The sequence below is a fragment of the Sciurus vulgaris genome (assembly GCF_902686455.1).
Source record: "Sciurus vulgaris genome assembly, chromosome: X".
NCBI classification, from domain to species: Eukaryota; Metazoa; Chordata; class Mammalia; order Rodentia; family Sciuridae; genus Sciurus; species Sciurus vulgaris.
In genome coordinates, this window is record NC_136471.1 from 126508941 (window position 1) to 126531671 (window position 22731).

Consider the following 22731-nt stretch of genomic DNA (forward strand, 5'->3'; position numbering starts at 1 on the left):
GCCCATTAAGCTCTCAATCCACAAATGGATTCATCCATTGATGAGGTCAGAGCCCTCATGATCCAATCGCCTCTCAAAGGCCCACCTCTGAACACTGCTGAATTAGGGACCAAGCTTTCAACATGTGAGCACAAGGTGGGGGGGGGTACATTTCAGATCCAAACCATAACAAAAGGTAACTATAGTTTGAAACAGATGAATTGCATAAAGCTAACTAACATTTTTTATACCATGTTCATCTTTTTTTTTCTTACAGTGCTGGGGTTTGAACCCAGGGCACAAGCTAGGCAAACATTCTACCACTGAGACTCATCCCCATCCCTCCATGTTTATCTTTTAAAGAAGGGAAAAAATAACAGAATGAATCAAACAACATTACTCTATGTAAATTTATGATTACACAAATGGTATGCCTTTACGCCATGTACAAACAGAGAAACAACATGTATCCCATTTGTTTACAATAAAAAAAAAGTAAAAAAAAAAAAAAGAATTTTATGCATTTTCTAAAGCAACATGCAAAAGCCTTCACCACCCTCCTTTGCTTAGAGATGTCCTTCAAATTTGAATATATAACTCCAATTCTATCCATCTTTTCCCTACTGAATTAATTTTTTACTTCTGTGGTTAAATACACATAAAATTTACCATCTTAATCATTTTTTTAATTTACCATCTTAAGCATTTTTAAGTGTCCAGTTCAATAGTGTTACTTATATTTACATTCAACATATCTCTGAAACTCTTTTATCTTGCAACACTGAAGCTCTATATCTACTAAGCATGAATTCCTAACCCCTCTCCCTGCAGCTCTTGGCAACCACCTTTCCACTAACTTTGATGACTTTAGATACTTCATACAAGTGGAATCATGCAGTGCCTTTCTGTGACTAGCTTATTTCACTTGGCATAATGTATTCAAGGTTCATCCACATTATATATGTGACAGGATTTTCTTCTTTTAAAGGTAACATAATATCCCATTGTATGTATGTTATCAACCAAATAACTTGTTTACCAAAGAGCATTTCTTAAAGATTGATGAAATACTCTCATACCTATAAACACACATCTAACCTATGAGTGACATGTTGAGACCAGAAGACCAAGATGATGGTAACTAAGAATAGCACTAATGCCCAAAGGTGGTGAAAGTCTGACTAAAAGGGGGAAATTGTTCAACAAAAATTATAGGAGGCCATTGTTTTGGATTAAGCTCCTCCCCAACAAACCAGGCTAAAAATCAAAATGAAATCACTCATACTAAAGTTCCACTTGACCAAGCAGAAACAAAACTGTTTATCTCACTTTCTGAGAAATCAGGATTAGAGAGATAATAGCCAAATTTCCCAAACAGGCCAGTTTCATTTGGCCTAGTAATGAAGTTCCCTCTGCCTTAATCCTTTCACAAAAAAATTGTAACCTAAAGTAACCCAATATTAACCAATCAGTTATTTTTCTATTGTTCTGTCTCCCTGTCCCTGCCTTACAAAGATAGTAACTTTGAAATGCAGAAGAAATGTGTATTTAAATGCAGGCACTTAAAAATAGTCTAGTTAATAATTTTTTAAAGCTAATATGTATTGAAGCAAAATATTGCCTAGATATGAACATCTTAGGGAGTCACTTGGCTGGCAACTTTCTTGGGGTTCTTTTGTATATTCAACACGTAATCATGGCGGAAGGATGAGCGGACAGTGCGATTCATCAGGGGCTGAAGGGGGCGGAAGTTGTCCACCATTCTCTTCTCTTTCTCCCCCTCAGAAGTGAAAAGCAGGGTCCGAAATTGCTCAAGCTAAAAAAAAAAAATGTTTTAAAGGGACAAATAATTTTAGTAGAAAACCAGCTTTATCACATGAATAAATAACTTTCATTTTTCTTAATTCTAAAACATTTTATCTCAATTTGGATTCAGAACAAGTTATTTCTAAGTAAGATGCCTTCACCCTTCCACAAGGAATAAAATGCTGTTTGGCCATCTTTGTGTGAGAAGGGGATGAAACCAGCCATGCACTTGGGATCAGAAGACTGAGAACAAAGGCCCTGTCCCCCATATTGTATTAGGGATTCACTTGATGCTTTGATTATATCCCTTGTTGCTTTGAAATTTACATGTTTTTTTTTTCTTTTTCCCAACCTTCTTTTCCCTGACCTTCTCCCTGATCTTCTTTGCCCTGATCTTTTCCCTAACCTTCTCCTTCCTGATCTCATTTTCTCTGAATCACCTCTTTAAAAATCCCCTGTTCCTGCCAAAGGGCAAAATCATAGCTCTTGGGATAGGAGTCCACTGTTTCTCCTTTGCTAGCAAAGCAATAAACCTTCTTTTTCCTTTTCCTCAAAACTGTGTCCTCATAGGATTTGCGTTGGGGATGAGGACCAACCTTTTGGCAACAATATTAACCATTTATCAAAGATTATCAAAGTTACTTCATCTCTTTGCTTAAAAATGTTTTTAAAAAATTTTACCAAATCATTAACATAAAAATGTATAATTGATTGCTCATCACACTTTGGACTGTGAGCAAAGAACTAATACAAGAGGTCTTATGAGATGCCCATACTGGTGCTGTTCAATGGAACTTTCTATAATGGTAGAAATATCCTCTGCATGGTCCATCCTGGTAACCACAAGCTACATATGGCTACTGAGTACTTGAAATGTGACCAGGTGAACAGCGTGACTGAGAAACTGAATTTTTATTTAAGTTTATTTATATTTAAATATAAGTGACCACACATGGCTAGTGTCTATTGTATTGGATGGTATAACTCAATACAGAAGAAGCAACCCAAAATATTAAGGACTTGTTCTTTGATGTGGCAATACCCCTTGGCTTTCTTAGCAGCCATGTTATAGCATACTACTTCAAGCTAGCCAGAAAATCTGTTATGTCATTTCCTGTCAATCTGGCCGTGGCTAGATAGAATAGCCTGGGACACAGTAAGTAAGCATGTGAAAATTTGTTTGGAGGGCTGGGGGTGTAGCTCAATGGTAGAGCACTTGCCCAGCATGCACAAGGCCTGACAAAAGAAGAAGAAAAAGAAAAAAGAAAATTCTATTTGTTGAAGCAAAGACTTCAGGCCAAATAAAACTGAAGAAGTAGGACTATGATCAGAGGCAAGTACTAAACACAGTGGTTGTATTTGCAAATTACACATATGCCTTAGGAAATTAGGAAGCTGTATAAGTAATTAATGTTAATTTTTTTATTCAGCTAATTGCAAAAGATTAGAAACAACCCAAGTACCATAAAGTATGTAATAAAAGGTGACATGAGATCAATAAAATGGACTAGTATATATCCATTAAAAATTATATCAAAGATGTTTATTATCTATTAAATGTTCTGTACATCACTGAGTGAAAAGACAAGCAAAATAGTATGCATAGAATGATTCTGTTACAAAAATTACATATATTTATATAGATAATAGACCAGCAGAATTTACCCAAACAATGAATAACACTGAGTGTTAGGATTATAGATGACTAGGATTAGTTGACAGTAACAGTTTTCTTACTGAATTTCCTGTGTTGAAATTTTATTTGAAAATTCCTCACATGGTCTACTGACCCTCTGATTTATTTATTTTTTAACTTAGTGGTGTTATGACAATTTTTAAATATGAAGAATAGTAGCAGAAAATGGGTAGGCCACAAAGCCTAGATTTATGGGCAGTCAAAAATCTGTTATTTGTCATTTATTTATGGTGGTTTTTATCAGAGAATTTTTAAAAATATGTAGTCTCATTTTCTAGCTGTTTTATTTTAGATTTCTTTTATATTATACTTAGATAAAGCTTCTTCCATTTGAAGGTATGAAAGGATTTTCCTATGCGTATTCTAGGATTTTTTTTTGGGGGGGTGAGGGGTGTACCAGGGATTGAACTCAGGGCCCTCAACCACTGAGCCACGCCCCCAGCCATATTTTGTATTTTATTTAGAGACAGGGTCTGAGTTGCTTAGCGCCTCGGCATTGCTGAGGCTGGGTTTGAACTTGTGATCCTCCTGCCTCAGCCTCCCTAGCTGCTGGGATTATGGGTGTGTGCCACTGTGCCCAGGTTATTCCTAGGATTTTTATGATGGTATTTTTTGCATTTAATAGTTTGAATGCTGGATCCAAATTTTTTCAACCCTTTAAATCCTCAGTTGTTCTTCAGTAGTACTTACTGAATGCTATATCATTTCCCCTCATTGAACTGAGATGCTTTCTTTATCCTAAAATAAATTATCATATGTATTTGGACATAATTCTGAACTTATTATTTTTTCCTATAATATCTAATTTTATGTGCCAACTTGATTGGGCCAGGGATGCCAGATAGCTAGTTAAACATTATGTCTGGGTATGTGTGTAAGGGTGTTTTCTAAGGAGATTTAGGATTTGAATTGGTAGACGAGGTGAGGAAGATAGCTTTCCCAATGTGGATGGACATCATCCAATCCATTAGGGCCTGAATAGAACAAAAAGGTAGAAGGTTGGATTTGCTCTTTCTGTGACTATTTTTTAACTGACACATCAATCTTATGCCCTTTGGAGCTCCTAATTCTCGGCCTTCAGACCAGGAATGGGATCTACATCATTGGCTGATCAGGTCTCTAGCCCTTGGGCTACCCTACCAGCTTTCCTGGGACTCTCATCCTCCATAATCCCATGAAAAAATCTTATCTCCATCTCTATCTAAATCTTATCTAAATCTCTATCTCCATCTCTGTGATAGTTAATCTTGGTTGTTAACTTGATGGATTGAGAGATACCTTGAAGTTGTTAAAGCACACTTCTGGGCGAGTCTATGAAGGTGTTTTCAGAGATGACTGGCATATGGGTCAGAGAACTGTGAGGGGAAAACCTGCCTTGAATTTGGTCACGCCATCCAGTAGGCTGGGGGCCCCGGATGGAACAAACATCAGGAGAAAGGGGAAACTCACAAGTTCACATGTGTGCAAGCACCATTCTCCTAGAGTGGGTGAAGTTTTTGATGCTGCCATTGCTGTGGACATGACTCCAGATTTTTCAGGTTTTGAGTGTGGATTTATACCAATGACTCTCCAGGGTGCTCCCAGGTCTTCAGCCTCAGACTGAGGCTGCATCATTGGTCCTTCTTGTTCTGAGGCTTCCAATTTCTTGGACTGGGCAGTTACTGATTTCCAGCCTCTGAACATGTAAGCCAATCTAATCAAATCTCCTCTTATAATTATATACATTCTATTCTGTTTCTCTAGAGGACCCTAATACTAATTCATATTCTTTTTCTTTCTTTCTTTCTCTCTCCCTCCCCTCCCATCATTGGTTCTGTTTCTTGGCAGATCCTTAACATACTTCACTTAATTGTTCTCTTTATTCATGCATCAGTACCATAGTATTTAATTGAGTCTTTATAACTTTGTGAATATAATCATTCCTCATTTTCTCTTTTAGAATTTTCCCTGGTTATGTATACTTTCCTATTTTTATTTGAATTTGGAAGTAACATACCTATTTAAAGTTCTATTGGTGAGGGGCTGGGGTTATAGCTCAGTGGTAGAGCCCTCGTCTAGCACACGTGAGGCATTGGGTTCGATCCTCAGCACCACATAAAAATAAATAAATAAAATAAAGGTATTGTGTCCATCTACAACTAAAATTTTTTTAAAAATTCTATTGATATATATATATATATATATCGAGGCTATATTAAGTTTATGGAGAATAAACAATTCATAAAGAATAACAACTTCAGGAGAATAGATAGCAAAGGTGTCTTTATGATGTCTTCCTATCCAATAATATGATTATGAATTTTACTAACTCATCTTCTTTGTATCCTGCAGGAATATTTTAAGTTTTATTATTGCATTCCCTTCTTAAACTTATTTCAAAGTATTTTATATTTTTGTTTCTATTAGAAATAGGGTTCTTTCTTCCATTACATCTTTTAACTGATTGTGATTTATATATTTCAAATATATTTTTATTTATATAAATTAATATTTTACTCCAGTAATCACCAAATTAGCTTATTTTATAGTAGTATTTTATTTTTCTCTTATTTATTTTTTATTTTCTGGTCTAATTGTATTGGCTATTTCAAGAACATAATTTTTTTTAAAGAGACAGGGTCTTACTTTGCTTCCCAGACTGGCCCCAAATTCCTGGGCTCAAGAGATTTTCCTGCATAAGCCTTAGCTGGGTCAACAGACACACCCCACTATACCCTGATAATTCCAGAATATAATTTAATATAAAATTTAATATGGTAATAATATATACTATAGTTAGTCCCCTGAATCCATGGATTCCACATTTGTGGATTCACCCAACTATGGATCAAAAGTATTGGGGAAAAAAATTGCACCTGTCCTGACCACATACAGACTTTTTTCTTCTCATTATTCCCTGAACAATACATTATAACATCTGTGTACGTAGGATATACATTGTAATACGAGTAATCTAGAGATGATTTAAAGTATACAGTAGAATGTATGTAGGTCATATGCAAATATAATGCCATTTCATGTAAGGGCTTGAGCATCCACAGATGAACCAATCCTGTGCAGACACCAAGTGACAACTGTATTTACTCTTCTTTCTTTTCTTTCTTTTTTTTTTTTTTTTTCTTCAGTGCTGGAGATCAAAACCAGGGCATCACCCATGTTAGATAGATGTTCTACCACTGAATCACATCCCTAGTTCTGTATTTACTTTTTGAACTGAGATCAATCTCTTTTATCATATTAGGGAAGTCTCTATTCATTTCTATTTTATTAAAAATTATTAAAAACTGCCAGATGCACATGCCTGTAAACCCAGTTATTTGGGAAGTTCAGGCAGGAGGATTGCAAGTTCAAGACCAGCCTGGGCAACTTAGTGAGACCCTGTTTCAAAATAAGAAGTAAAAAAGGGCCAGGGATGTAGCTCAGTGGTAGAGCACCCCTGGGTTCAATCCACAGTAGTGCAAAACAAATAAGTACTGAATAGAAAATTTTACAAATGTCTTTTAAGAATCTAAAGAATCCAAGTGTGATGGCAGCACATGCCTGCAATCCCAACAACTGGGGAGGCTAAAACAGGAGGATCGCAAATTCGAGGCCAGTCTCAGCAACTAGGTGAGGCCCTATCTCATAAAAAATAAAATAAAAAGGGCTAGGGAATCATAGCTCAGTGTAAAGTACCTCTGGGTTCAATCCCCAGTACAAAAAATGAAAAAAAAGAATCTATGGAAATAATATGACTTTTAAACATTAGATTCACTGATATAATGAATTATATTAATATCACCTTAGTAGTGAATCATCCTTCTTGCATTACTACAATATATACTACTTGGACAAAGCATATAGTTCTTCTAATGTACTTCTGGATTTTTTATTTTGGATTCTATTATTTTAGTTTTTTTAGCTTGTATGTTCTTCAGAGATATCAATTCAGAGCTTTTGAGGAGGGGTTCAATTTTCAATGGATGTTAGTATCAGTTATCCTGGCCACATAAAAAAAAAAGAGTTTAGAAGGCTTCATTTTTGTAAAAGTGGTTTGTAGTGAATTTTTTAAATCCCATAAAGCAATTATGAGCAAATACTATTGTACTTTAGTTGTATTATGAATTAAACAGTATTCTGTATATTGACATAGTAGCTACCATTCAAACTTAACTTCCAGGGAAAAAATTAATCCCAGGTTTAAAACAACTAACTTACTTTAAAATTCCTGGACACTCATTCTTAGATAATTTTTATCTTGAGATGCTATTGCAAAATTCCCTTAAGGATTTTAAAGGGTTTTGAATATATTTCATTTCCAGACTCCATTCTTCTCTTTAAATGGGTCTTGATTTTATATAGCGTTTCATGTTATATATAAAATGCACAATGCATAAAACAGGTAATTGTTAAATACAGAAGCAAGCAACTTATGTTCTTCCTTGTTTGAACTCTTCTTTTGAGTTAATCTGAAACATTTCCTAAATCATATCCAAATAAGATAAGGTATTGAAACTGTCAAAGTTTGAGCCCAACCTTTTTTTAGACAGGCAGACGAGGGTTTCTGCAGATGGAGCATGTGGAAATAACGTACCTGATCATGATCAACCTCTACTGGCTGCTTCTTAATGATCCAGATGACAGACTCAGAGAGTGGCGGGGTAGTCAAAGACCCGGAGTAGGTCCAGTAATCTGGGCAGGCAGGCATCAGGCAGGAAGGGTCAAATGACCCAAATTCCATAAGGGTGTCCTAAACACGAGAAGAAGTCATCCAGCCATTATTCAGTAATGAAAAACACTCAGAAATTAGAAAACCACTCAGGCAATGATTCTCAGGGGGTCTGGGGACCAACAGTGGTTCAAGGGAGCTCCAGGCACCCTGGGCAGCTTCCTGAAGAATCATTGCTGCTTAACACAGAATCGTGTCCAGGCTTGGTTTCTACAATCAACTGTGTATTTCTGATATTTCTCAGTAGGAAAACAGCCAAAACCATTTTCTCTCTCAGTTCTGATGAGTCTATAGCAGGTGGTCCCCTCTACTATTGGGATGTATTAGGTAGTGGCTGCTGCATAAACAAGGAGACCTCTCCTTTCCAAGACAAACTAATCCAGAATTGTCCTTTTTGGAAATGCAGTTTAAATCAGGAGTAGCCAGAATTCTGGACTGAAGAGACAGGGAAAGAGAGGGGGGTGGATAAGGGGAAAGAAGGAAAGTAAGGGAGGGAAAGAGGAGAAGAAAGGAATGACAAACAGACTTCCAAGGAGCAGGCCCTTTGGGATGCTGACTGTGGACAACTTCATCTTGGGGACTAGAAAAAGGGTATGGGTCATTGTTCTCTACAGCCAAACAAATCAAGTCTCTATGGGACTTTTCTTGCTTCCTCCCTATACAGCAAAGAAGACTGCTCTGGGTGTTTTCACAAGGACTTGCAAGGCACTGGTGTTGGGAACAAAGGAGGGAAAGTAGTATGTTCCTGAGTCTTGAGTCCACAGTGGCATGGCAGCAAAACCAGAAAGCTCAGTGCCCATCAATGCAATCACATCCGTGCCCTGCAGTGGAACCCAGGGCCAGGGGGGTCTCTTAACACAAGTTCCTGCGAAGTCTCCTTCCATGGCAGTGTTGAAAGAGCACCTGAACACAGTTCACTTAATTATACTTCCTGGTGCAAAGTGCCTGCTAATGTCTCCACTCTGGGATTGGGAAAAAAAAGTGACTTAGAAAAAAATATTACCTTATGCTTAATTGATGGCAAAGTATTTACCAACTTCTGTAGCTCTTTATGATGTTTGCCTAGCTAAAGAACAAAGAGAAAACATTAATAACAACCGACATCTCACGGTAGAAACTATAACAGAATGGGAATTAAAATTAACCACCTGATGATTACATGTAAATAAACCACGGGACTGAAACTAGACTTAAGCTGATAATGGAGAATGTTATAAACATCACTGAATTCAATTAGATACAAAACAAATGAGTAGGTTGTTTGCTGAGAGGCCAGGTGCTTGCAGGGAAAAGTGCCTCCAGCCCCTATTAAGTATCTTACACTAAGTAAGTATTAAGTTCTTACACTGAATTTTAAATTAATTAAAATTAGAAATTATTCTGCATTTGCACTAACTACATTTCAAGGGCTCAATTGCCACAGATGGCTTTTGATTATAATGTTGTCCATAATCTTGTGTTTTAAGCATTATTTTACCAGAATATCGATCCTTAATACTCTTAAAATAAATAAACTATATTGTAGTGTTCTATCTTTTTATTTTTGGTACCTGGGATTGAACCCAGGAGTGCTTAATCACTGAGCCATACCCAAGACCTTTTATTTTTTAATTTATTATTATTATTATTATTATTATTATTATTATTTTGGTACTGGCCGCTTAACCACTGAGCCGCATTCCCAGCCATTTTTTAATTTTTTAATTTAGAGACAGGGTCTCACTAAGTTGCTTGGGGCCTCACTAAGTTGCTGAGGCTGGCTTTGAACTTGCAATTCTCTTGCCTCAGCCTTCAGAGCTTCTGGGATTACAGGCATGCACCACAGTGCCCAGCTATCTTTTCATTTCTTGAAACCAAGACATTGTTTAAAGCTGATAGGGTGTTTTTTGGTTTTTACCTTTAAAAATACTCCTATCACAGCCAAACCATTTTCTTCCAGTGCTGCATCCTCAAAGGTTTCAAACTTGACTGCATTCCAATGTACCAAGTGCAGCTGAAACATCATTCCAAGTGAGTTTAACATATAACCCTACAGGATCACTCGCAAATAAACGGACAGCCTCATTCAACATTCACATTTAATCATGTTTCTTCACCCCAAATAAAGCTACTAAAAAAAGCATATGACAATCAGGTGTAAAATAAGACATTGAAAACGGGGAAAATTTAGGCAAGAACAATTAATATTACTTTGGAAGAGAGGGATTTATTAATGGAGAAAAATAAATTCACATATCAAAGTAACATTCAGTAAGGAATCAACATTTGTTCATTCCCATTTTGATTTTGCATGAAATACTAATATCCAAAGTCTGTTTGCATCTAAGAGAGCAAGGATGTTTATATGCTAACAGAAAGAGATCCTCCCTATGGAAATTAGACAGGAGTTGAAGACAGATTTCTTTTTGGCAGGATGACCACTTACAAAGTGTTTTCATTTTTAACACATTTCAAACAGAATTGGGGGGAAGGTTGTAAGAAGAAATTCTATTTCCTTATGCTCTCTTTATATTTCCTTATAAATCATTCCTCATCTATCATTCATGAGTGACTGCATTATTACCCAGCCTCCGAGTTAGACACCTCAAGGTCATGGTTAACTTTGTCTTCTTTTCTCTTGAAGAGGATCCCACTTCCAGGCCCTAGTGTTTTTATTTCAGAAATATTTAATACATGTTTTTATTTCTATTTCTATTGCAAGAGCCTTCATTTAAGCCACACATTTCTCATTTGGATTAATTCAACCTGTGGCTGTGCACCATTGCCTGGATTAGTACTTTGGGCAATAGTTTGAGCCTAGTTTAGAATTCTGGAAGAATTCAGTTTCTGGATTTGCTTGTTTGTTTTGGTTTGTGGTACAGGAAATTGAACCCAGAGGCACTTTACCACTGAACTACATCCCCAGTCCTATTTATTTCCTTATTTTGGTACTGGAGATTTAACCTAGTGCTGCTTTACCACTGAGCTACTTCCCCAGCCCTTTTTTTTTAAAGGATGCTTTTTAGTTGTAGATGGACACAATATCTTTATTTATTTCTATGTGGTGCTGAGGATCAAACCCAGTGCCTCACCTGTGTAAGGCAAGCGCTCTACCACTGAGCTACAGCCCCAGGCCCCCAGCCCTTTTTATTTTTATTTTGAGACAGGGTCTCACTAAATTGCTGAGGCTGACCTCATACTTGTGATCCTCCTACCTCACTCTCTCAAGTCACTGGAATTATAGGCATGCACCAGTGTGCCCGGTTCATCTTTTTACTTTTTATTTTGAAACAATTAATTGCTGAGGGTATTGCTAAATCTCCCAGGCTGGCCTTGAATTTGCAATCCTCCTGTCTCAGCAGATCAAGTAGCTGGGATTACAGTTGTGTGCCACCATGTCAGACAGTTTCAGAATCTTAAGTTTCATTTCAACCATACTATTTCACATGTACATAATTTTTACATTTCTAGGCTGCAAATAATCAAATATGCCCCTGACCAAGCTATGTAGAATTTATCGGAACCACCTCATCCTTCCTGCTAACTTCTCAGAACTAGAAACCTTAGGACTATCCCCACCTCTCCCCCGTTGTCTCAGTTCCTGACCTTCTCAACATACCTCTGCTGGGTAGCATTTGCTGTCCACAGTGTGCTCAGAGCCCCAGGCATCGATTGCCCCCCAGTGAAAATGGAACTGCTTCAGTCTATAGTTGTGTTCCAGGGGTCCTCCTTCAATCACTGAAATGAAACATTCAACAGTTCAAGGGTAGCTACTTACACTGTGGGGAAAGGTAGGGAAAAGGCTGAACCTGCAGGTGGACCATCTTTGTGAATTGTCTGAAATGGAGTACACACTACACTATATACAAATATTTATAAATTGATTTCTTTGCAGTCAATACATGTATAAGGGCAAGATCAAATGACATTAAGATTTAACCACCAAAGCTATGTGCAATTGTTAAAGGCCAATTCTTGACTTATTTTTATATCCTATAGTTTCTTTGGTGCACAATAAAATGCAAGTTTCTGTTAGCATATTTATCCAACCCAATTCGATAAAACAAATACAGGGACAAAAGATACTCTCTTTTTTATACAGTAACAATTTGCTTTTCAACTTTTGGAGATACTAATGTTTCTTTCCCTTTCATTGAAATGAAATAGGAAATTTGCAAGTCAAAAATTATTGCCCAGGAGATGTTGGCCAAAAGGTACACAGTCTCAGTGAGACAGGAGGAATAAGTTCTCAAGATCTATTGCACAGCATAGTGACCATGGTTAATAATAATGTATTGTATATTTCAAAATTGATAAAAATGTAGATTTTAAAATGTTCTCACTACAAAAAGGAGTAAGTATGTGAAGTGATGGATATGTTAATTAGCTTGATATAACATTACATAATGGATATATAAATCACAACATCACATGTGGTCTATAGTGGCACATGCCTATAAGCCCAACTACTTGGGAGGCTGAGGTAGGAGGATCACAAGTTCAAGGCCAGGGTGGGCAACTTAGCAACATTCTATCTTAAAATAACAAAAAGAGGGCTGGTGATGTAGCTCAGTGGTAGAGAGCTTGCCTAGCATGTCATGTGCAAAACTCTGGGTTCAATCTGCAGCACCACACACACACACACCATCACATTGTACCCCATAAATATGCATAACTATTATCAATTAAAAGCATATAAATGATCATTTATCTCCCTTTGAGCAGAGTGAACAATGAGAATCATCTATACACTTTACTGCTGGCTTTACAATGTTGAATAATTAATATGCTAAACAAGACTACTTTTCTGAAACTAATAAAATCAATATATTATAGAGAAAATAAATATTCAGAAAAAGTAAGCTTTTAAAGTCACCCTTCCTTGGACTTTGAGTTGTACTGATTTTTTCCCCTTGAATTTGCTAAGGCATATTAGTTTGTCATTTCCTCTACTTGATCAGACCCTGACAATATCTGAACACAGTCAAACCAATGTGACATCATTAAAGTCATCCATCCTATTCATCTTAATGATCCTCAGTTGAATTTTATGTGCACAAATGATCAAGTACAGCAATCCCAAGGACCAAATAACACTGGATGTATCATGCGATGGTCTGCTATGTATCTTACTGGCTTTGAAAGATTCTTACATAATTTTCTTTAAAAATCAGTTTTGTAAGATGCAAGTGAAGACACCAGTGACCTATTATGTTTAGGGGGCAGGAGAGATGCAGAGAATAATACCACATGATTCACTAGGGTAATAGAAGAACAGTACTAAAATGAACTGAAGTCAAAATAAAATATCTTTCAAAAAATCTTACTTTTCTACACCAACTTCAAATAGTGAGCATGATTTTGGCAAATACTGAATCCAATCTGTTGAACAAAATTGAAGTTCTGGTCTCAGGTTAAAGGTCAGCTTTCCTCTCCTGTCCCTAGAACAATCCTGGCTATATCTCCAAGACCCTTACTGAGTGTCTCCTCCAAAGATGATGAACAGGGCAGAGAGAAGATGTCACCAACAGGTGGCTGAGGGGCAGAATTGGTCTTCAGGTGAGTTTTGATTCACCCACATGGTATTGGTGCACATGCTACTAAACAAATTTTCAAATTAGTTGCCAATATTTAAAGCTGGCCAACCTACATCTCCAACTTATGGGAATCAAATGCCATGGCCATGATGGGCACACAATCCCCCCGGGTTACACGCTTGGTGGGAAAAATGGCTGCCCCCTTAAGTAGGCCTACCAGTTCTTCACCATGGCCACCTCTGCCATCCATGTCCCTCACTTCCAGTCTCATTCTCATTCCCTCCCTGAACTGTAAGTACAACTGGGAGAGAAGAGGTTAGTGGTTCAGCATCGGACTCTGGCACTTGCTACCTTGAAAAATTAGCAAGTCCCTACCATATGCTGGGCACCATACCTATATAAATCATACATAGGGGAAGGATGAGACAGGGGTGTATTCTACTGTGTAATGTGTTTAAGACCACATACTTCGTAGGAAAAAACCCTCAGTTTCAGTGAATTGGCTGTATCATTCACCATGTGTTTTAGCAGCTTCTAACTCAACACCCAATGATCCCCACTCCCTGGTATTCACAACCTTGTATAATCCCTTCCCCTGGATGTGAGCTGGAGCTCATGACTTGCTTCTATGGGCAAAAGTAAGAAGGTGTCTCTTTTGGGATGAGCTTACAAAAAGACTGGCTTCCATTCTGCTTGCCCTCTCTGACTCCCCACTTGCTTGCCTGCCCCATGGAGAAGACTGCATGGTGAGGAAATGAGGGTGGCCTTCAGCCATCAGCCACCCAGGAATGGAGGTTCTGAGAAAAACAGAATCAAGCTAACAGGCACTTGAGTGAGTTTGCAAGAGGCTCCTTTGCCAGAGAAGCCTTGAGATGAGACCCCAACCAAAACTGATAACTCCATCACAGCCCTATGAGAAACTTGGAGCTAGAGCACCCAGACAAATTGTGCCCATATTCCCAGGCTATGAGCACAGTCTACAAAACTCACCATGAATCAGCTCTTGCCTACCTCTGGACTTGCTCTCTTTCACCTCCTTCTTACACATTACATCACAGTAACACCTAACACAAGAATCACATCACCTCACACTTCTACCTCTATGTAGATCACCCAGGTGTCACCTCTATCAAGAATCTTTCTCCCCAGACTCGTGTGTACACTGTCACAGCACTTAGCAGTATGCAATAGCATCATCTCTCCTAGGGTCTGTCTCCCCACCACACTATAAGCTCCTTAAAGGTGGGGGTCCATCACTTCTTCCTCTTTGCATTCTGAGCTCCTGCCACAGCGTCTGGCACTTAGTAGATTCACAATAAAGCCAGGAACTAAAGAAATTGACTGTCAAGACTGTCAGGTAACTTAATTGGGATATCACTGGTAACCTGAACAAATGGAAAGGGAAAGGGTGGGGTTGGGTATAGCAGATGAGTGGAGGAGAAGGGGAAGTATAGTCACCCAGGATGGAGCAGAGAAGAGAGACAGATGATAGTAAATTAAAGAGGAAAACAAGTCAGGTGTTTTTGTATACACCTGTAATCCCAGCTACCTGGGAGGCTGAAGCAGGAGAATTGCAAGTTAAAGGCCAATATGGCAACTTATCATGCCCTGTCTCAAAATTAAAAGGAAAAGAAAATGACTAGGGATGTAGCTCAGTGGTAGAGCACCCCTGGGTTCAATCCCCAGTACCAAAAAAAAAAGAAAAAGAAAGAAAGAAAGAAAGAAAGAAAGAAAGAAAGAAAGAAAGAAAGAAAGAAAGAAAGAAAGAAAGAAAGAAAGAAAGAAAGAAAGAAAGAAAGAAAGAAAGAAAAGAAGAAGAAGAAGAAGAAGAGGAGGAAGGAAGGAAGGAAGGAAGGAAGGAAGGAAGGAAGGAAGGAAGGAAGGAAGGAAGGAAAAGGAAGGAAGGAAGGAAGGAAAAGGAAGGAAGGAAGGAAGGAAGGAAGGAAGGAAAGGAAGGAAGGAAGGAAGGAAGGAAGGAAGGAAGGAAGGAAGGAAGGAAGGAAGGAAAGAAAGGTAGGTCAAAAGATGTATCAAATAAATATATACTTATGTATTTGACATTGGTATTTTGTTATTTCTGTGCTCTAAAATGAGAAAGGATTAAACTTGTAAAAATATTTTAGATAGCAAAAATAAAAAATCTAACATGGAATATGTTATGTATAATTATAATGCATCAATAAAAAATGTGGAAAAAAATAACATGGAGTCTGTTTCCCAGTGAGCAACCTCTGTAATATGCACTCCCTTTTTTTGTATTTCAATGTGCAAATGAAGGAGCTAGCAGAGACATGATGAAGAGAGAGATAACACACAGAACCCATACAAATAAAAGCGAAAGGCCCAGCATAGTGACATACACCAGTAATCCCAGCAGCCCAGGAGGTTGAGGCAGGAGGATTGCAGGTTCAAAGCTAACCTCAACAACTTAGTGAGGCTGTAAGCAACCTAGTGAGACCCTGTCTCAAAATTAAAAATAAAAAGGGTTGGGGATGTGGCTCAGTGGTTAAGTACCCTTGGGTTCAATCCCTGGTACTGGAAAAAAAAATGAATGCAGAAAGTGGGCATGAAAACTCTTTAGGGGCAATGGAAACATTCTAAAATTGAATTGAAGTGATGTTTGCCCAACTCTAAATTCACCAACATCATTATTTTTTAAAGTAAATGTAGAACCAAAAATAGGGCAGGAGAACTTAAAATGTTTATGAAAACATTCTTACTAGGTTCATTGCCTGCCTATGATGCCCAGTAAAACCATGGAGTGAAGCAGATTGGGACAGGAAGCAGCACCCTTAGGAGGAGAACAAAGGGACTCTCCCCTCCTCTCCTTCTATTTAATGCCTTTTGACTGTCAATTAAAAGGAATTTCAGGGAAGGTGATAAATTATAAGGATCATCCATGTCAGCCCAGGGATAATTTATTGCCCTTCCCCATAATATTTTCTTATTTCTCACATGCACTTATTAAAATCAGTAACCATTCTAGGGAACCAGATAACAAAGCAATAACCAGATTTGCATTTTATAATTGCTCATTTCATGTATTTTACAGAATGTAATAATTCTAAATGTAAAAAAATAAATAACCAGAAGAGAGTGACATGAGACGTACACATACCTTCTTATAAATCTGTTAATATCTGTAAGGGAGATTGTGTTATCCCCACTTTCATTCCAGATTTTAGTTATTTGAATCTTCTCCCTCCCTCCCTCCCTCCCTCCCTCCGTGTCTCTCTCTCCACCCCGCCCCGTCCACCTAACTAAAGAATTCAACTTTGTAGATCATTCCAAAGAATCAACTTTTGATTTTATCGATTTCTGCTCTGTTCTTATTTATTATGTCCTTCTTTGTTGCTTCGGATTTAGTTTGCTCTTCTCTTTCTAGTTTTTTAAGGTGGAAAGCTAGGTTACTGATTTGAGAAATTTCTTCTCTGTTACAGGCATTTTCATCTATAAATGTCCCTCGAAGTACTGCTTTAGCTATATTCCATAAGGTTTGTTATAATGCTTTTGTTACAAACCTTTCCTGATTCCTTTTCCTTCATTTTATTCCAGATCTTCATAAAGCACACTGTAGTAGCACATTTCTTAGGGTTTGTAGTTTTTTTGTTTTGCTTTGTTTTTTGAAACTCACAGACATTGATATATGTTAGATTCTAACTTTTCTGGAATAGTTTCTTCCTTGTCTTCATGTCTAGGATCTTTGCTTTTTCTTTATTTTTTATGTTTTCATGTTCATTTACTCTTTTTCCCCCCTCTTTGAATGCTATTGATTGTTTTGCAACTGCATGGAGAAATAGCACTAAAGAAAAAGCTGGAAATAAGAGGCAGTCACTGAAAGGAAAAAAGAGATGGAGAAAGGTACTTACTGGTGTCCTACAGAAAATAAGTATTAAAGCATAATAAAAAGGGACTCTAAGTTTTAGTTCTTTCAGACGAAACAAATGAAATATTTTCAACCTCTCTATAATTTTTCTTACACATTTTGTAGAAAAAAAATTAAAAATGAAATTAATTTCACCTAGGGAAGGTAGGATCAAGAGATGACTTAGGTTTTTAAAAGAGCGATTATGAAAACATGGTTCATTTGTTTTCCATCAGAAATTTTTCATTCATATGGATGGATAAGAATCCTTAAATCTATTGGGTGCAGTGGTACATACCTATAATTCCAGCTACTCAGGAGGCTGAGGCAGGAGGATCCCAAATTCAAGGGTAGCCTGAGAAACTTAGTGAGATTCTGTCTCAAAATAAAAAGGCTGTAGCTCAGTGCTAGAGTGCTTGCCTTGCATGCATGAGGCCCTGGGTTTGATCCCAAATACCATACACACAGAAAAAAATCTTAAATCTATCATTCAAAAGAAAATTAAAACAAACAGCTATTTGCCCAGAAAGTTCTTGGGCTTAACTCACACGGTTAAGAAACCCATTAAACAACTTCCTAAGATTTCTAACTCAGTGTAGCAATAGCATATTGGCAACAAATGGTCCCTAGACTACCAAGGGCTTTAAAAGCTGACCAACACCTAGGATCCTCAGAAGAAAAGAAAAATGATTACCAGGGACCTAGACAGGTCTGAGACTTAAAAAGGAACTACCCTGCATCCAGAATGAATGTATGAGAGTTGGCTCACCAAAGTTGGGTCTACCCATTTGTTTTACTTAGCTATTTTGCTGCTGTGACTAAAAGACCCAACCAGCACAATCATAGGGAAGGAAAAGTCTATTTGAGGGCTGATGTTTTCAGAGGTCTTAGTCCATAGAAGTCTGGCTCTATTCCTTGGGGCTTGAGGTAAGGCAGAACATCATGGCAGAAGAGTGTGGCAGAGAGAAGCAGTTCACATGTTGATCAGAAAGCTGAGAGACTTCACTCTCCAAATACAAAATATATACCCCATAGCCATGCCCCCCAATGAACCACTTCCTCCAGCCACACCCCACCTGCTTCCAGTTATCACTCAGTTAATCCCACCAGGGATTAATGCACTGATTAGGTTAAGGCTATGACCTAATCATTTCTCCTCCAAACATTCTTGCATTGTCTCAAATGTGAGCTTTTGGGGACACCTCACATCCAAACCATAACACCATTAGTTTAGCTCTGACAGGTATAATGGTAGAGTTCCAAGTGAAACAAGTGGAGCTTGCCAGAGTACAGAATGGTTACCTGGAACACAGGAATTTAGCTTGCTCTTTGGGGGATTCTAATATACAGGATAATATTATAGGTTTCCAGTTGAGATGGGAATAGACTCCAGTGTTTTGGAAAATTTAAGAAAAAAGCCCATGAATCTAGAAGAAACATGAGCAATTCTTATTTGAAATATGTAAGTAAGGTACTCAGAGTTTTGGTATCATGTCATAGCCTGAGGGAGAAAGTAGAAAATGGGGATGTGGAGACACTTAAGACCTTAAGGACAGACTAGGGATGTAGGGGCCCTGGGTTTGATCCCCAGCACCACAATCTGACAAGTTAAATATGACTAATAGTATTACTGTGTAAAGTCAACAGGCAGAAAAAAAGTACATATTCAATATCCACATACAAAATAAACTTCTGGTAAAGTGTCAATTTGACATCCTCTTTTCTATAGCAATTATAGACCTATAGAGATATGTATATTTAGTAATAAAATATTAGTTATACTAATCAAAGAAAACATGAATAAAAACTAGTAAGGGACTTTTTTTTACATTCAAAAAGTAAGACCAAAGAGTTCTATGCCATTGCTAACACAGGGGTCCACACTGCCACAGAGACAGTTTAATGTGACTGCTATTGATATGACTCTTCCTTTAACTGCAAATAGGACCACCGGATCTCACTCTCACCTGATTTGTCCGTAGAATCTTCAAATTCCACAAGGAAAGAGTATCCGTTATTCCAGACATGGAGACAGGTGGCTGGGTCATAAGAGATGGTGAGCGGTTTTAAGCCAGGGTCATAAACACTGTCCTTCCACCGAATGTTGATGGGCGACTGTCGATCACCCCCAGGAACCAAGTCCACACTCTCCCAGAGTGGATGCACTAGGACAGAGCAGGGTAGGGCCATTAGCAAGAGCAGAAGGCAATCCCACTTGTGGAGAACCCACAGAGGTCAAAGGCAACTGGAAGTCTTCAGAATTAGCAACTCAGAGCCTCAACTATCTAAAGCAGAGGATAGAGGCAGGCCAGAGAGCACCTGGCAGGGGTTCACGTCTGCCATCTTGAAAAGCCAACATGTCCCAGTCTGCCTACTAATGTCACCTGAACTCAGTGTTGTCAGTCCCCTTGCAACAAAAAAACCATTAGTGCCAGGTGGAAATGGGGTTTTTGCAAGTTAGTTTCTTTGTTTCATTGCTAATTTCCCAAGTCCCCCTTCCCCAAACTGGCTTTAAACACAAAGCCAAGCCAATTTAATTTCCAATGGCAGACTTTGTTTTCAACAAGGAAATGGGGGAAGAATTTTGGAAAGCAAACTTTCATCGAGTACTGTTTTCAGCTGGGTGGCTAGTGGGAAACCGCTGACGTGCACAGTGTGCACACTGAGCTCACCTCTGCGCCAGCAACCAGGCAGCCGCCCTGCAGGACCAGGGGAGAATACCAACAGTGCTAAGGTCCCTCAAGTTCTTGGCCTGTCACTCGAATGTGGACATCATCTATTATGGTGTGAACACATGGTTCGTCCCCCACAGACACTGATGAAGTGACTGAGGTTGACTCTTTCCCACAGAATCAGGTCCCAGGGCTTTGCAGCAATAAATATCATCAGACTTCCTGCTAGCAGAGACCTGTTGAGACACCCACGTGTGATGAATGGAACCCCCATCTAGTGGTTTTGGGGTGGTCCAGTTCCCAGTCTTTTAGAAGCATCATGGATGGGTAGAATCAAAACCAACCAGAAATGTGAATGGACAGAAGTCATTATCAGTGGCCCCCTGCATCTTGCCCCACCACTAAGAATGAAAAAGGATTCAACAAAGGTAGCTACTCTAGTATCTAGTCTAATGCCCTGTGTGTGGCAGGGGCATCCTGTTTTCATAAAGAACAGAAACCTGCCTCTGCTTTATTCTTAGGAGGAGGCATTCCACTTCCTTTGATAGTGGCCCAAAACTGAACATCAGGATCTTAGTCTTGGTTTTTTTGTTTGTTTTGTTTTTGTTTTGGCAAAAGTGCCCCAGCACTATCAACATCTAGCTCTCCTGAGTGTGTAGGCCAGTGATTCTCTACAGTGGGAATGGTTCAGCCCCTGAGGGACATTTGGCAATCTGGAAACTATTTTGGATGCCAAATTGGAAGAAGGGACTACCGATAGTGAATGGGGGTCAGGGATGTTGACAAATACCCTTCACGGCATAGGATGAATGGGTTCCTCAAGCAAGAATTACCTGGCTAAAATGTCCATACTGCCAAAATTGAAAAGTTCTTGTTCACAGCTAAAAGCTACGTGCTAATGCACAATATTTTTTCTTTTCTTTTTTTTTTTTTTTCACAAAACATAGTACTCTCATCTCTGGAGCCATCCAAATCCAGTTTTGATTTTTTTCCCCACCTTAGTCTAAAAGAACTTATGAAGAACAAGAATTTACTTTAGAGAAGATCCAGAACATTCTGTTTCAGAACTATAAAATAGAAAACGCATGTGAACTGGTACAATTCATCATCTTATAATCTAATGAGAATGCAATCTTGTGGTCAGGAGTGAAATCTTCCTCCTTTTAGTGTCACCTTATACTGACTTATTAAATATGTCCTTTAATTTTATTATTGATTATCCAATTGCTGTTGTTGAGTGGGAGAAGCTACATTTGATTCAAATCACAATGATTTTTTTTTGTACCAGGAATTGAACCCAGGGGTGTTTGACCACTGTGCCACATCCCCAGCCCTCTTTATTTTTTGAGACAGGGTCCTGTTAAGTTGCTTAGGGCCTCATTGGGTTGCTGAGGCTGGCCTTGAACTTGTGATCCTCCTGCCTCAGCCTCCCGAGAAGCTGGGATTACAGGCACACACCACTGCACCCAGCTCACACTGATTTTTAATCTTCTGGAAAACCTTAACAGCCCCAATTCACATTCAAAGATTCCTGGCACAAAGAGACCACAGATCTTCACCTCAGAGATGCTCAGAGTATGACTGATAATGAGAGAATTTACATTCTTCAAAGCCAGATGTCGACGGTCTCTGAACACTAGGGAAGAACTGGAATAGTGGTCAGATCCCTAAGATGATGTTCTCATCATCCTTAATTGTTGACCCACTTCATCCAGACAGAAAGCATCAACTCTCACACCCATGCAAACTAACTAGCATAAGAAAACTGGTCCCATTCCTTCAACTGCCCTTTCATGACCATAATGCCATCAATTTATGCACTTTGGTTTACAAGTTCAGCTTCCAGCAGGATTTCCTTCCCCTCACCACCTCCGTCTTTATTAACCTAGACCATCCCCCATTGAAAGTGGAGGGACTTAGTCACTGTCCCCTTATTGAAGCCAGCATTGCCAAGGGCTTGTTTTTCTAAAGGTTAGCTTACATTTTTGTTCCCTCCTCCCCTTCTCTTCCTCCACTTAAACAAAAAACAGATTGAAATGATTTCCTGGTAGTTGCTCATATTTTCCCTCAAAATAGAAAGCTGTTTTGTAATCTAACAGAGGTTTTATTTTCAAGTATTTCTTATGTAGAAAAAATGAAATAAACAGAGATAGTGATTGTATCAACCATGGCTTAAGTGAGCAAAATAACACTGTCATTAAGAATCTTATAGCCAGGCACAATGATGCATGCCTATAATCCCAGCAGTTTGGGAGGCTGAGACAGGAGGATTTCAAGTTGAAGGCCAGCCTCAGCAACTTAGCAAGGTCCTAAGCAACCTAGTGAGACTCTGTCTCTAAATAAAAATAAAATGAAATAAAAAGGGCTGGGGATGTAGCTCAGTGGTTAAGTGCCCTTGGGTTCAATTCTTGGTACCAAAAAAAAAGGAATTTCATAGTGTAGTGGGCATGGTGGCACATGCTGGTAATCCCAGTGATTTGGGAGGCTGA

At 38.5% G+C, this 22731-nt stretch overlaps 1 protein-coding gene across 1 annotated transcript in view; it reads right to left on the bottom strand.

Annotated features, from left to right (window-relative positions):
• Positions 1 to 488: 488 nt before the first annotated feature.
• Positions 489 to 22731, bottom strand: part of CA5B (carbonic anhydrase 5B) — a 40586-nt gene continuing 18343 nt past the window's right edge. Inside the window, exons 3-8 of the mRNA XM_079123256.1 lie at positions 19538 to 19735; positions 11788 to 11906; positions 10087 to 10182; positions 9193 to 9255; positions 8055 to 8210; positions 489 to 1795 (exon numbers count right to left, since the gene is read on the bottom strand). Coding sequence (XP_078979382.1) covers positions 1616 to 1795; positions 8055 to 8210; positions 9193 to 9255; positions 10087 to 10182; positions 11788 to 11906; positions 19538 to 19735 — 812 coding nt within the window. The 3' untranslated portion in view covers positions 489 to 1615. The remainder of the gene's footprint in view (positions 1796 to 8054; positions 8211 to 9192; positions 9256 to 10086; positions 10183 to 11787; positions 11907 to 19537; positions 19736 to 22731) is intronic.